The sequence below is a fragment of the Onychomys torridus genome, chromosome 15 (genome assembly GCF_903995425.1).
Source record: "Onychomys torridus chromosome 15, mOncTor1.1, whole genome shotgun sequence".
In the NCBI taxonomy this organism is placed as follows: domain Eukaryota; kingdom Metazoa; phylum Chordata; class Mammalia; order Rodentia; family Cricetidae; genus Onychomys; species Onychomys torridus.
In genome coordinates this window covers 44551569-44565438 of record NC_050457.1, presented here as the reverse complement: position 1 = coordinate 44565438, position 13870 = coordinate 44551569, and the positions used below count along the sequence as shown (strand labels likewise).

At 37.3% G+C, this 13870-nt stretch overlaps 1 protein-coding gene across 1 annotated transcript in view; it reads right to left on the bottom strand.

Annotated features, from left to right (window-relative positions):
* The window catches only part of C6 (complement C6), a 68791-nt gene extending 58906 nt beyond the window's left edge, over positions 1-9885 (bottom strand). The window contains exons 1-3 of the mRNA XM_036206741.1: positions 9743-9885; positions 5735-5891; positions 4285-4429 (exon numbers count right to left, since the gene is read on the bottom strand). Of these exons, the coding sequence (XP_036062634.1) occupies positions 4285-4429; positions 5735-5891; positions 9743-9885 (445 nt within the window). The remainder of the gene's footprint in view (positions 1-4284; positions 4430-5734; positions 5892-9742) is intronic.
* Positions 9886-13870: the final 3985 nt, after the last annotated feature.

Genomic DNA, 13870 nt, shown 5'->3' with positions numbered 1-13870 from the left:
ACAATTTAGTTGTGATTGGGCTATTTTCAAGAAGCGAATTTTCTTTTCTTCTTTTTTCTTTTTGTTTGAAGAAGAGAATTTTAAAATTACATTAGAGTGATCTTTCTGTACAGATACTGGTCTGAAGAAAGTTGGCAGTAGGTTCAGAATTTTGATTTCAATGGCAGCATCTAGATGATTTTTATTTAAAAAACCCTATAATTATATAGGCACACAAGCAACCTACTTGTGCAAACAATACATTTCCCAATCTCTACAAGTTTATGCTGAGTGGAAGAAGTCAGATACTTAACAGTCATCTCATATACTTCTTACTCAAGATTACAAGCTTGAAAAGTTTAAGTTGTGATCAGTGTCTGAATTACAGCCATGTGTCACTAATTTGACTAAATAAATGCTTGAGGGAGGAAACCTGAGTATCTGCTGAATTTCAGTTTTTATTGTTACAAAAGACTCCTGAGAACCTCTAGTTTCATATCTTTTGGTTAATAATTTCCATTTAGAAGGTAGAGTATATTCAAAATAATTCTTTAGATTACTCAAAATCTTGTCTAATATTCAGACAGGTATTATGATGATGACTATGAGCATCATAATCATACAATACTAAAAGATGGGGCTGTTATTTCTGTCAGTTTTAAGACACAGCCTAGAGGAGGTTACTTTTAGCAAACTTTATCTAGGGTTTTTTTATGTATTTTTAATGTTGTTTTAGGTTATTTAACTTGAAACCAAGAAGAGTGTTGTTTTGATTCATGATATATATATATATATATTTTAAATTCTGTTCTTGGTCCTAACAGATTGAAGAAAAATCCCATTTTGGGTAGTGGTTCCTTTCAGAAGGGCTTTTTATTTTCCTACATGGTATACAGATACTCATGGAGCACTCAGTTCTTATTTGCCAAGCTTCGACATTTCTAGACATTGGAAGGGACCTGCCAATAAGTGCTGAGATGAAGGAAGAAAGACATCTTTTGAGTGATATTTAGTAGGCAAGATGGGGCATAGCTGAGAATGACTATAAGTGATACCAATGCAATGGAATAAAAAGCAGAAAGGATGTGACACTGGAAGCCGCTAACACAGCCTATACCAGAGCGGGGGCTGGGAAGTGGAAGAGCAATTTGAACGTTGCAGAATTTACTGAGGTCAGTACATATTGTGCAGTAGTTCCCTTTATCTGTGAGGACCAATTTTTAAGACCCTCACATGCCTAAGACTACAGGGAGCGCTAAACCTTGCAATTCATACCTTGTCCATCTTAAGCACCTGTCATATACTTTGTTCAAAACTCCAGTTTGAGATATGCCAGCAAAGCTTGTGAACTTCTTTACAAGTTAGTGGGGGAGTAGCTCCATTCCTACCCTGGGTCTGAGCATCCTTAACATATGATTTTTTTTTTTTTTTGATTTCCTCAAGTTGAGAGCTTTCATCATGGCACTTCACACTTCTCTTTGGCTCACATGGGTCGCCATCAAGACCGCCTTTGTACTTTGTGGCCATTAATAAGTAAAATAAGGGCTCGTGAAAAGGTGTACTACTACAACTGAGTGACATGTTGATCTTATAACTGAGACAATGGGCAGGTACTCTATCTTATGTCTATGATATAGAAAGAGGTGATCAATATCCTGGGAGGGACAGAGTGGGATGACACACGGTTTCTTCATTCTACTCTGACATGGGATTTAGAAGTTAAAATAACTTAATTCTGGAATTTTTCATCTAACATATCAGACTGTGGTTGACCACATGTGACTGTAATCACATTGGGAAATAGTTGGAGCCTTACAATCCTGCAGAAGTCGAACACCTTTTTTTTTTTTTTTTCTACTTGGACTGTCTGTGTTACTGTGATTGTATATTATTTTTTATAAACATCTGAAAGACTAGCTAAATATTTTACTCAATGCTTAAAATCAGAACCCTGAGAGATAAGTTGGCCCTGAGAGATAAGTTGGCATAGTACATTGCAACTAATGCCATGGTAAGGCTGACGTGAAATGCCATGTGAGCTATCCTGTCCTTTTGGGACAGGATAATGACTCTAATTTTTTAAATTCTTTGTTAAGTAAGGGACTAAATGTCATCTCCAATCAGACAAACAATGTCCATCTAACTTCTCTTATTCCTGTTCATAGTAGATGGTTTTTGGAGAGGACAGTAGCATATCATTTTCAACGGAACATTTAACAACCAAAAAGGCCATTGCATCACCCAATCTGAAAGGATGCCAACCATACTGTTGCCAGGACTTATCAGTTGGTAGCTGGAATATAGAGTTATTGAAGGCTCAGGGTGACATGGTTTGGGCAGCACAGAGTTCAGGGTCACAGCACCTTACCAACAATTACAGACATTGTAATAATTTGGATCTTTTAATTATTAATTGTATTACATCTCATTTAGTTAGTTCCTATTGGAGATGTGATGGCATGCCAGCCAGAGTGGGCACATGAGGTCAAAAGACAATTTTCAGGAATTGGTTCTTTCTTTCCACCATGTGATCCCCAGAGATTGAACTCTGGTCATCAGGCCACTGAACCATCTTGCCATTCCAATTTTTAGACAATGGCTGTGGAAACCTGGAAACTAGAGGCTGTAGTTGCTGACTTGTCTGAAATTAGCCATTGTTTATTAGTAATCAGTATGTGAATCTAAGGCTTTTGCAGGCTTGTGAACATTTTAGCTGCAGAAACCTATAACTAATTCTATAGGTTTATCTTCTGCTGAATAGCATATCTATCGGTTGTTTACTATAATAACTCCATTTAAATCCTGAAATAGTTGCCCTTCAGCTATAAATTTTGATTTTAGGACATTGGATATAATGTGCAAGTCTAGATGATTCTCAGCCATTCCATCAAGGTTTTTATTATCTTCCTGCTTACATTAATTTGTGATGTGACCTCATCACTGGGATACAAGGTATACCTCTCTATCCAACACCTACTGTCATTTTACAGGTTTGGAAAACCTTGATATCAGCATTATCATCTATATTTAGAAAAAGATGGGAAAGATTAAGGTTGGAAGCAATGTGCAAGGAAAAAAGAATTTTAGTTCTAAGGTCTAACATAAATTATCGATGAAATTTAAAATTTGCTAGTCACCTTTCTATGTACCCAGAGTGCACAAAAGCAATGTGGGGCTTATCCATCTGAAATTTCTTTTTTTTTTTCTAACTGAAAGTTGAATATTCATGTGGGAGTTCAATGAACTACAATTCATATGCTAAAACTGACCTGCATTCATTTTTGTAAATATAGTTTTCCTGGAACACATCCATGCTCATATATTGATATAGGAGGATTGATGATACAGGCCAGTTGAGTGATCACAACAAGATAAAATCACATGGACCATAAAGCTGATATTGGTCATTTGGATGTTCACTAAAGCATTTGTAGAAATTGGATATGAACTGTCTAAAGTGGTGGGATTTAATGAGCTAGAAATTAACAGATGAGTATCTATAAATAAATCATTCAAGATTTGACTATATTCTAATACAACTTAAATATCAGTTCTTAGAAATCTCAGTGTGTATTATACTTGAATGTTGCTAACATTTAAACCCATATAATATCTCACTATTATGGAGTGAAGGAAGCCTTTGGAACCAATTGTAAAAATTTATATTATTTAGGATTCACCTGACACAATAATATCTCACTAGTTTTTTCCTAACAAGCAATTAAAAATATATCCCCATCTGTCACTTCTCATTTAACTTGGTTTTTATAATTTATTTATTTGATGTGAGTGTATGTGTGTGTGTGTGTGTGTGTGTGTGTGTGTGCACGCACATGTGCATGTCATATATACATGCAGAGGCCAGAGCAAATATGAGCAGTCAGTTCTCTTTATCACAGAGGTTCTAGGAACTGAACTCATGCTGTCAGTCTGGGTGACAAGTACCTTTATCAATTGAGTCATCTTTCTGGTCCCCAACCTGTCACTTCTTTTCAGTTATCCTCATTATAGATTTGTGCTTATTAATATCCATTTGTTAAAATATCTGCTTGTGTTTTTTCCTTTGTCCTCCTCTTTCCCTCTCTACCTCTATAACAAAGTAGGACTCTGAACACTATTACTTGAACAAATGAGTCAGGTAAATGGTCAAGATGATTATGTCTTGAAAGCTATAATTTCACACCTGAATGCCTTGGTAATGTGTAGTATAACAACAGCCCCTCCTCCAGTGGGGAGGGACTGTTCTTTCATAGTTGGCACTCAGTATTTTTAATGGAGACTGAACATTTTAGCAGAGTATATTACCACTGTCACAGAGGAATTTATTCTTGCAATCAGCCTCTTCAATTTTGCAGAGCTTGGATGGGACACATGGTTGAAAGGTCACCAGGGGCTCTGTGCATGGTTGTCCCCCAAACTGACTTGGGCGCAGGATAGTTTTAACTTTAATCTGAAAGAAAAGTAGAGGAGGGTGAATAATTTCAACACAAGGTCAAAGTCAAAGTGAAAATTTATCCAAGAATGGCTTTTCTAGTCACAGTTGTAATCAACCCCATGGTGACAATTCCTGAATTATCCTAATACTTTCCCCCAGTTTCCCAACTTGCAAAATGAGAAACTGGTCAGAAAAGCTTCCAAAGCTTTTCCTCATTCTAAAATCATAGGATTCTAAGTTATACCAACAGCAAATGAAAAATGTTTTCCAAGAATCTCCTCTGTGCAGGCAATAAAGTAGCACTTTTCTATCTCAGACACTGTGAAGTTATAAATGGGAAAGGATTTTGAGATTCTTTTGCATAAGAAAGTCACTATGGAAACTGGTTGACATATTCTCCACACTTTGAAATATTTTGGTGAGGAGTAAGATGGAAAGTGGGACTAGATATATGACAGTATCAGCCAGTGCTGACTTAAACTGCAGAAAAACTTTCATTCAAAATACAGTTCTATTATTAATCAGTGGTACCTCCCTGTTCAAAATCCTTAGCCCCCTAAGGAGTTGGAACATACACATCTGTAAACATATAGAAAGACACTAGAGTGTGAAGTTTGTATGATTTACGTAAGGGACTCAGCACAGTTCCCAGTTTATTCGCTACAAATGAGTTTCTTTTTTCTCTCTAATGTGTAGCTATCGGGAACAGGGGACTCTGACTGAAGCTGACATGGGTCACATGATGTGCCCCTTACAGGAAAGAGTATGAGCTGGGTAAATATTGCAGCTGGGAAAAACAAACAAGTTGTGGACTTTTCCCGTGGTTAGTCAGAGTTTACAGGAAAAGCAAAGAGCCAGCATTTTTATCTATTTCTCTTATTTCTGTTTAGTTTTAAGCATTGGATGAAAGCTGAATTTCTTAGTATTTACTTTTGCTTTCAGGAGTCTCAGAAAGCATAAGCAGTGAAATTCAGATATGGATAAGTATGATATGGTTAGAGGTGGACCTTCCTATTGGTGTTCATGTGGCGAAAGAGCATGTAAAATGAACCCTACCACCACCTCCACCTTTACCTCCACCTCCACCTTTACCTCCATCACAACCACCACCCACCACCACCACCACCACCACCACCACCACCACCACCACCACCAAAAACACCCCACACAAACACAATTTTCTTTCAATGAAAACTAAGGCAGTTTATTTTCAGAAATAAAAGAAGCTTAGCATGTCTCTGATGTTGAATTTGCCATGGGACCCTGGAACTCACCTGTGATGTGATTCAGACTATCTGGTTATGCTTGTGGCTCACATACCTGTTTTTCAATACAAGGGTCACAGTCTGACCATGGCCCATAGTCTCCAAGGACACAGTTGATGGGACATGTCTGAAAGTTGCACTCTCTGGTCTCCTGCTTGGTACAAAGCTGGTCACATGCATTCTTCCAATAGTAATCATTCATTACTATTTGTCTGTAACAGTGAGAAAGAGATAGGCTGAGTCTGTGTTTCAACAGTGCCTTCAAATAAACAACAAAATGGATTTGATAACAAATGGGTCAGATAGTATTAGCTACTAAGAGTAAAAGAATATTTTCATAGAGAAATCAGGAAGATTGGCTTATGTATAACTTTGTACAACTTAACAGAGCTCAGGACCATGATGAAGATGGGAGTCCAAAGTAGAGAATTCTAAGACAGTGATGGTCATGCAGAAAGCCCTTCCAAGTGTACAGGTCTATGTGACTGTACAGGCTATTCATGAATCACCCTGTGTTTGAAAGATGCCCACATGTGAACACAATGATTGAGTTGGATTAGGATATTGACAAAAAGGGAGAAAATGCACAAAATTCTTATAAATTCTCTAAGTATTAAAAGGAAGGACATAAGAAAGAACAGTAAAAATTAGAGGTTAAAGAGAGCTTGAGTATCCAGGGAGGAGCCTGACTGTGCATGACTGTAAGCGATGGGCTGTATCATGCCCTTTTTGGTAGGCAGTTGAGAACTTCAGAAGAACTCTTCAACAGTGGACTCTCTTCTCATACTTCATGGACCATTAATTGGAAGTCAATTGGTACATTTAATGAGATTCGCAAAAATACTTTTCTAAAGTAAGTCTCTAAAAGAGCTAGACGGGCACGTCAACTGTACAGAACATTAACAGACACAAGCCAGGTGTATAGGAGAGTAGTCTGAACTGTGGAGAGACTTGTTTATTAAATACTATCAAGTAAGCAGTTTCCTTGCCATCTTGATAATGCCAGCAGTCAAACAAGTGGCTAGTAGTGTTGCTTAGCTGAGGTCCTGTTAGGCTCTGTTTCATGACTATAAAATTATCTATAATTAACTCACTAACTATAGGCAAGCAGCGTTATGTACTCACTGAAAAAAACAAACAAACCAAAAACACTGCACAGATTCCTTTTTAATGATTTTTTATTAAGACATTTTTTATTCTTTTTACATACCAATCATAGATCCCCCTCTTTCTTCTGCACAGACTCTTTATTTTTTGCATTTTCTTTTATTAAGAAATTATTTGCTTTACATACCAACCACAGATCCGTCTTTCATCCTCCCCTCACTCCCCCTTAGTTTTCTCCCCCAAGCCCATCCCTATCCCCTCTTCTGAAAAGATAAGGCCTCTCCTGGGGAGTCAGCAAAGTCTGGTACATTCAGTTGAGGCAGGTCCAAGCCCCTCCCCCTGAATCAAGGCTTTGCAAAGGTTTCCCACCATAGGTAATGGGCTCCATAAAGCCAGTTCCTGCACCAGAGATAGATCCTATTCTCACTGCCAGGGGTCCCGTAAACAGACCAAGCTACACAGCTGTCTCCTGTATGTAGCGGGCCTACTCCAGTCCCGTGGAGGCTCCACAGCTGTTGGTATAAAGTTTGTGAGTTCATACTAGCTTTTTTTGATTGTATCTGTAAGTTTCCTCATCATTATCTTGATGCCACTTGCTTATAAAATCCCTCTTTTTTCTCTTTGACTGAACTTCTGGTGCTCCGCCAGGTCCTCGACTGTGGATTTCTGTACCTGTTTTCATCAATTACTGGATGATGGCTCTATGATGACAGTTAGGGTATTCACCAATCTGATTACTGGGGTAAGCCAACTCAGGCACCCTCTCCACTATTGCTAGTCGTCTAAGCTGGGGTCATCTTTGTGGATTTCTGGGAACTTCCCTAGCACCTACTTTCTCCCTATCCTCATTATGGATGTCTCCCTCTATCATGGTATCTCTTTCTTTGCTCTCCCACTCCATCCCTGTAGCAGCTCTACCATCCTATTCCTTTATGTTCTCATCCCCCATCCCCTACAATCACTCCCAGTTTACTCAGGAGATCTCATCTATCTCCCCTTGTGAGGGCACTCCATGTGTCCCTCTTAGGATCCTCCTTGTTACCTAGCTTGAGGGAGCTGTGGGTTGTAGTCTGGTTATTTTTTGCTTTACACCTAATATCTGCTAGATACTAGACCATGTTTGTCTTTCTGAGTCTGGGTTACCTCACTCAGGATGATATTCTCTAGTTCTATCCATTTTGCAGCAAATTTCATGATATCATTATTTTTTACTGTTGAGTAGTACTCCATTGTGTATATGTACCACATTTTCTATGTCCGTTCTTTCATTGAGGGGCATCTAGGTTGTTTCCAGGTTCTAGCTATTATGAATAATGCTGTTATGAACATAGTTGAGCAAGTGTCCTTGTGTGATTGAGCATTTCTTGAGTATATGCCCAAGAGTGTTATCATTGGGTCTTGAGGTAGATTGATTCCCAATTTTTGGAGAAATTGCCATACTGATTTCCTAAGTGGCTGTACAAGTTTGCACTCCCACCAACAGTGGAAAGGAAAAGTGTTCCCCTTGGAGAGGAATGTTCCTCTTCAACATAAGCTGTCATCAGTGTTTTTGATCTTAGCCATTCTGATAGGTGTAAGAGTTGTTTTGATTTGCAGTTCCCTGATGACTAAGGATGTTGAGCAGTTCTGTAAATGTCTTTTGATCATTTGAGATTCTTTTGTTGAGAAGTCTGTTTAGAGCAGTGATTAATTTGTTAATTAGATTGTTTGGTATTTTGATGTCTAGTTTCTTGAGAACTCTTTATATATTTTGGAGATCAGGTCTCTTTCAGATGTGGGATTGGTGAAGACCTTTTCCCATTCCGTAGGCTGTTGTTTTATCTTATTGGCCGTGTCCTTTGCCTTACAGAAGCTTCTCAATTTCAGGAGGTCTCATTTATTAATTGTTGCTCTCAGTGTCTATGCTATTGGTGTTGTATTTAAGAAGTGGTCTTCTGTGCCAATGCATTCAAGGCTACTTCCCACTTTCTCTTCTATCAGGTTCAGTGTAACTGGATTTAAGTTTGGCTCTTTGATCCACTTGGACTTGAGTTTTGTGTATAGCAATAGATGTGAATTTATTTGCCTTTTTCCACATGTTGATATCCAGTTATGCATGCACCATTTGTTGAAGATGCTTTCTTTTCTCCATTGTACGGTTTTGGCTTCTTTGTCAAAAATCAGGTGTTCATAGGTGTGCGGGTTAATGTCATGTTCTTCAATCCAATTCCATTGGTTCACATGTTGTTTTTTTATGCCAATATCAAGCTATTTTTTATTACTATTGCTCTGTAGTAAAGCTTGAGGTCAGGGATGGTGATGCTTCCAGAGACTGCTTTATTGTACAGGATTGTTTTAGGTATCTTGGGTTTTTTGTTTTTCTATATGAAGTTGAGTATTGTTCTTTCTAAGTCTGTGAAAAATTGTGTTGGGATTTTGATGGGGATTGAATTGAATCTGTAGATTGCTTTTGGTAAGATTGCCATTTTTATTATGTTTTATTATGTCTTCCTATCCATGAGCATGGGAGATCTTTCCATTTTCTGATATCTTCTTCAATTTCTTTCTTCAGAGACTTAAGGTTCTTGTCATTCATTTGTTTTGTTAGAGTTACTCTAAGGTATTTTTATATTATTTGTGGCTATTTTTAAGGGTGATATTTCTTTCTTGTCCTGTTTATGTTTATCATTCGTATATAAGAGAGCTACTGATTTTTTTGAGTTAATTTTTGTATCTCACCACATTGTTGAAGCTGTTTATCAGCTGTAGGAATTCTCTGGTAGAATTTTTAGGGTCACTTATGTAGACTATCATATTGTCTCCCTCTGCACAGATTCTTAATCTGAAATTCTGTCTAAAGTCCCAAGTTCTCATTTGAGATATAGAAGTCCTTCATTGCATTGTGTGATCTTTTTGATATAACTTACTCCATCTTTGGGATCCCTCAGAACACACAGTACTCACATCTCAGACCTACCTCTGTCTGCTCTGGGTTCCAGAATTGCAGGATTTAGAACAGCTGGACCAGTGAGTCCATGGGTAGTGGTCACAAAAACAGGCTTCACTCTTGCCAATCATCAAGATTAGTAAAATGAAACACAAGGTGTGATGTCTGGTCATGTTTTGACAATTCTCAAGCCCTGAAATAAATGACATTGTAAGTATTCAGTACCTGTAGGGGATAAACTTTAGAAGTTATGCTGAGTTACAGACTCATGTGATTATAGAAAACACTTTCCTTCCTCTTCCTTTCCTGGGGCAAGTTAACACATAAATTTATATGTGAATTCATGTAAGTGTTATTTTTAAAGATTTTTATGATAAAAATGAACATAGTTATAACCTCCATTATAGTCCAGTAACTAGTGATAATATACAAGACAAATTGTGTAGTATACATTTGCCAGATATTTAATTTATTATAATATTGAAATTTTTATAATATATTTCTCAGAATAACCACTCATTTTATGTTGTGGTACCTTGATTACATTCGCTGTTTCATACTTTCTGGGGACTGAGAGAAAAGTCTAAGCTCCTATTCAGGAATCTTTAAAGGGAATTCATTGCCTCCATCCTCCACAGATGGTTCATAGAAAGCTAGAGGTGGGATAGACCTTAGAGACCTCCAGGTCAAGAAATAGAATACATGGGTGATAAGAGGGGACAGGGAGGTAAATAGAGAGGGAGCAAAAGGGGGTGAGGGAGGGATTTTGGGGAGGGAATGCTAATGGCCATTTTGAGGGGTTGTATGGAAACCTACTGCAGACAAAGCTTCCTAAAATATATACACATACGAATGTGATCTAAATGATACCACCAAATCATGTGGGAGATGGAGCCACAACTGGACATTTCTTGTCACCAAATGAAGCTCCCCGTATCTGTAATGGGGTATATCTAATTGAGTTGTTGGCAAAATGGGTCCCATAGGAATCTCCAAACAATCCTGGCCTTTGCCAAAGCTTTGATGGCTCCCTACAAACTGACTATAAAGTCTTATTGCTGAGGACAGCACCTGCACATTCAATGAACATGGAGGAGTTGAGCTGCTGCCTACCTAAAGCCTTAACCTCTGTGGAACTGGAAGGTATTCTGCAGTCTCTCAAAGGAGAAACATGAACACACAACCCAGCTACAAACCCTTAGATCTGAACAGCCTTCAAGATATACTGGCAAAATAGTATAAAGCTTTTGGGAGTAACCAACCAACATCTGATGTGAGTTAAGGCCCACTCTATGAGATGAAACACAAATCAACGCTATTTGGTCAAGGACCTGAAATTAGATAAGACAGAGACCTAAGGTAAAATCAAATACTACTGTTATGCTAAAGGAATGTAACAATAAAATGAGTCCTAATAAAATTCTGCTATACCTATAGAGCAATGTCTTACTCAGCCATCATCAGAGAAGCTTCCTCCCGTAGTAGATGGGAACAAGTATTAAGACTCAAGCCAGACAATATTCAGAGTGAGAAACCTTGAAGCACTAAACCCTAAATGTGGTGCCACCATCAAATCCCTCCCCTTAGATTTCAGAGAACTCTGTAGAAGAGGAGGAGGAAAGAGATTAAGAGCCAGAGGGGCTTGAGGACACCAAGAAAACAAGGCCCTCTAAATCAACAGGACCAATGCACATATGAACTCAGAGACTGAGGCAGCATGTACAGGCTCTGTATGGTCTTCACTAGATGGGGTCCTAGAGCTGAAAGGAGATGAGGAAAGGAGATGCCGTCATCACTAACCCAAAAGCTGTCTCAAATTGATAACCACTTGCAAATGAAAATTTAGTTTTCTCCAAGAAAGTCTCACTGGGGAACAGACTCCCAAGGATAGGTCCCATGATCAACAGTAGATGGCTAACACAAAGTGAACTAAACATCTTTGGAGTTTATTTGTCTTATGATGTTAAGTCAAAGCATTTTTTCCTTTCTAATGTATAGGTCCTTTGCATATATATTATGGCTTTCAGTTTGGGGTTTTTATGGGATTTCTGAGTGTGTGAATGTGTGTGTGTGTGTGTGTGTGTGTGTGTGTGTGTGTGTGTGTGTGTGTGTTGTGGTTTTTTTTTTTTTGGCTATTTTTCTTTTTAGTTGTTTTGCCATATTCTGATTTGTTTGTTTTCTATTCTATTCTATTTTGTTTTATTGTGTAGATGGCTATTTGTTTTCTGAGGAGAGACAGAAAGGGTGTGGATCTGAAAAGGAGGGGGAGACAGGAGAACTGGAATGAGAAGAAGAAGAGGAAATTATAGTCAGAATATATTGTGTGAAAACAATCTATTTTAAATTAAATAAAAAATAGAAAAAAGAGGAAGAAACCTCCAGGTCATACTTCTCTGCATCACTGACAGTGATGTTCAAGGAGGTACAATGGAGCCAGCATGACAAGAACTCAATCAGGACTCTTGATTCCTGGATAAGGTGCATTCTTTTGCTGACCTTCTAGCGACACTAATTATCAAATTACTGGGGCATTGAGATTTTCAGAATTATACTACCCTGAACACAAGAAGGTTTTACATGTCTAATGGTAGAATAAAAACCATGACAAGTGTGTTCTACTGATGTGCTGTGGGGCCTTGACTATCTAGAAGTTATTTACAAGGTCATCACTGCTCCCTGATATTCACAATTTGATATTGACAGACCTAATAATACACACAAAATGTATACAATGCTGCCGCAATTAACGCAGCCACTTTCATCTAAAACAAAAAAGGACATTGACTTAGCTGCTCTGTGTCTCAATTTATTTATCTGTAAAATGGGAATAATAGTTTAACTCTTGCTATATGTCAATAAAAAGCTTATGTGAAATGCTCAGAACATGTTTAGCATAGAATCACTACTTAACAAATATTAAATTATCAAACTGATAGCTTGAAGACCATTGCAGACTTCACAGCTATTGCTCACTCAGATCTTCCAAAATTAGGGCCTCTCCAAAGTACAAAATGTGAAGACTGAAAATATGTTCTGATATTAAATAAAGCTATGTGTGTGCAAACTGTTATGAAGCACTTACATTTTACAAGTAAAATAAGATTCCTGACCATCATATTTGAATCTGTTATTCTCATTAAGTGTTTTCTGCCCCTTCTACTATCACTACACTTTTCTCTTATAAAGTCTGTTCTAATATGTACATTATTTTAAGTAAACTTAAAATAAATTTTAAGGCATTTGTTTAATAAACAAATTTACCATATTTTGATAGAATATAAACAGTCCTAACAGGGAAGTTGGCAGTTCTAACTGCCTACATTTAAAAAAAAAAATCAAATAAAAAGCCCCATGATGCAATTCAAGACAGTGGGAAAACAAGAAAAACCAAACTTAAAATTTATTCTTGAAAGATTAGGTAAGATTGGCCAACTTCTAATCAAATTATACAAATAAAAGTGAGAAGATGCAAATGAATAAAATTGGATATGAGAAGAGAGATATTATAATAAATGCTAAAGAAATCCAGAAAATCATGAGGGCATAACTTAAAAAATTTATATTCCATGAGACTGGGAAATCTAAAAGAAATGGATAAATGTTAGATGCATGTGACCTATCAAAGTTAAATCAAAATGAAATAAATAGTTTAAGTAGCCCTATAGTAATTAATGAGATTAAAGCATAAATTTTAAAACATCCACTATAAAAAGCCCAGGCCCATGGATAGAGCACAAAATTCTACTAGACCCTCAAAGAAGAACAAGCACCAACATTTTTCAAACTCTTCCACAAAATAGAAAAGGAAGAGATACATTCAAGCTTCTTTCTATCCTGATTCCAGTTTCTGGCAAAGACCACCAATATCACCACCACCAAAACCCACAATTACAGACAAATTTCCCTGATGAACACAGATGAAAAGAATCTCAATAAAATACTTATCAGCCAAACTGAAGAGCACATCAAAATGATCATCCATCATAATCAAATTGGCTTCATCTCAATAAATGGACTCAAAGGTAGAAATCATATGATCATCTCTATAGATATAGAAAAGGCCATTGACAAAATTTAATATCCCTTCATGATAAAAGTACTGGAGAAACTAGGGATGGATGGAAGCAACATATCTCAACTTGTTAAAAGATAGATGTT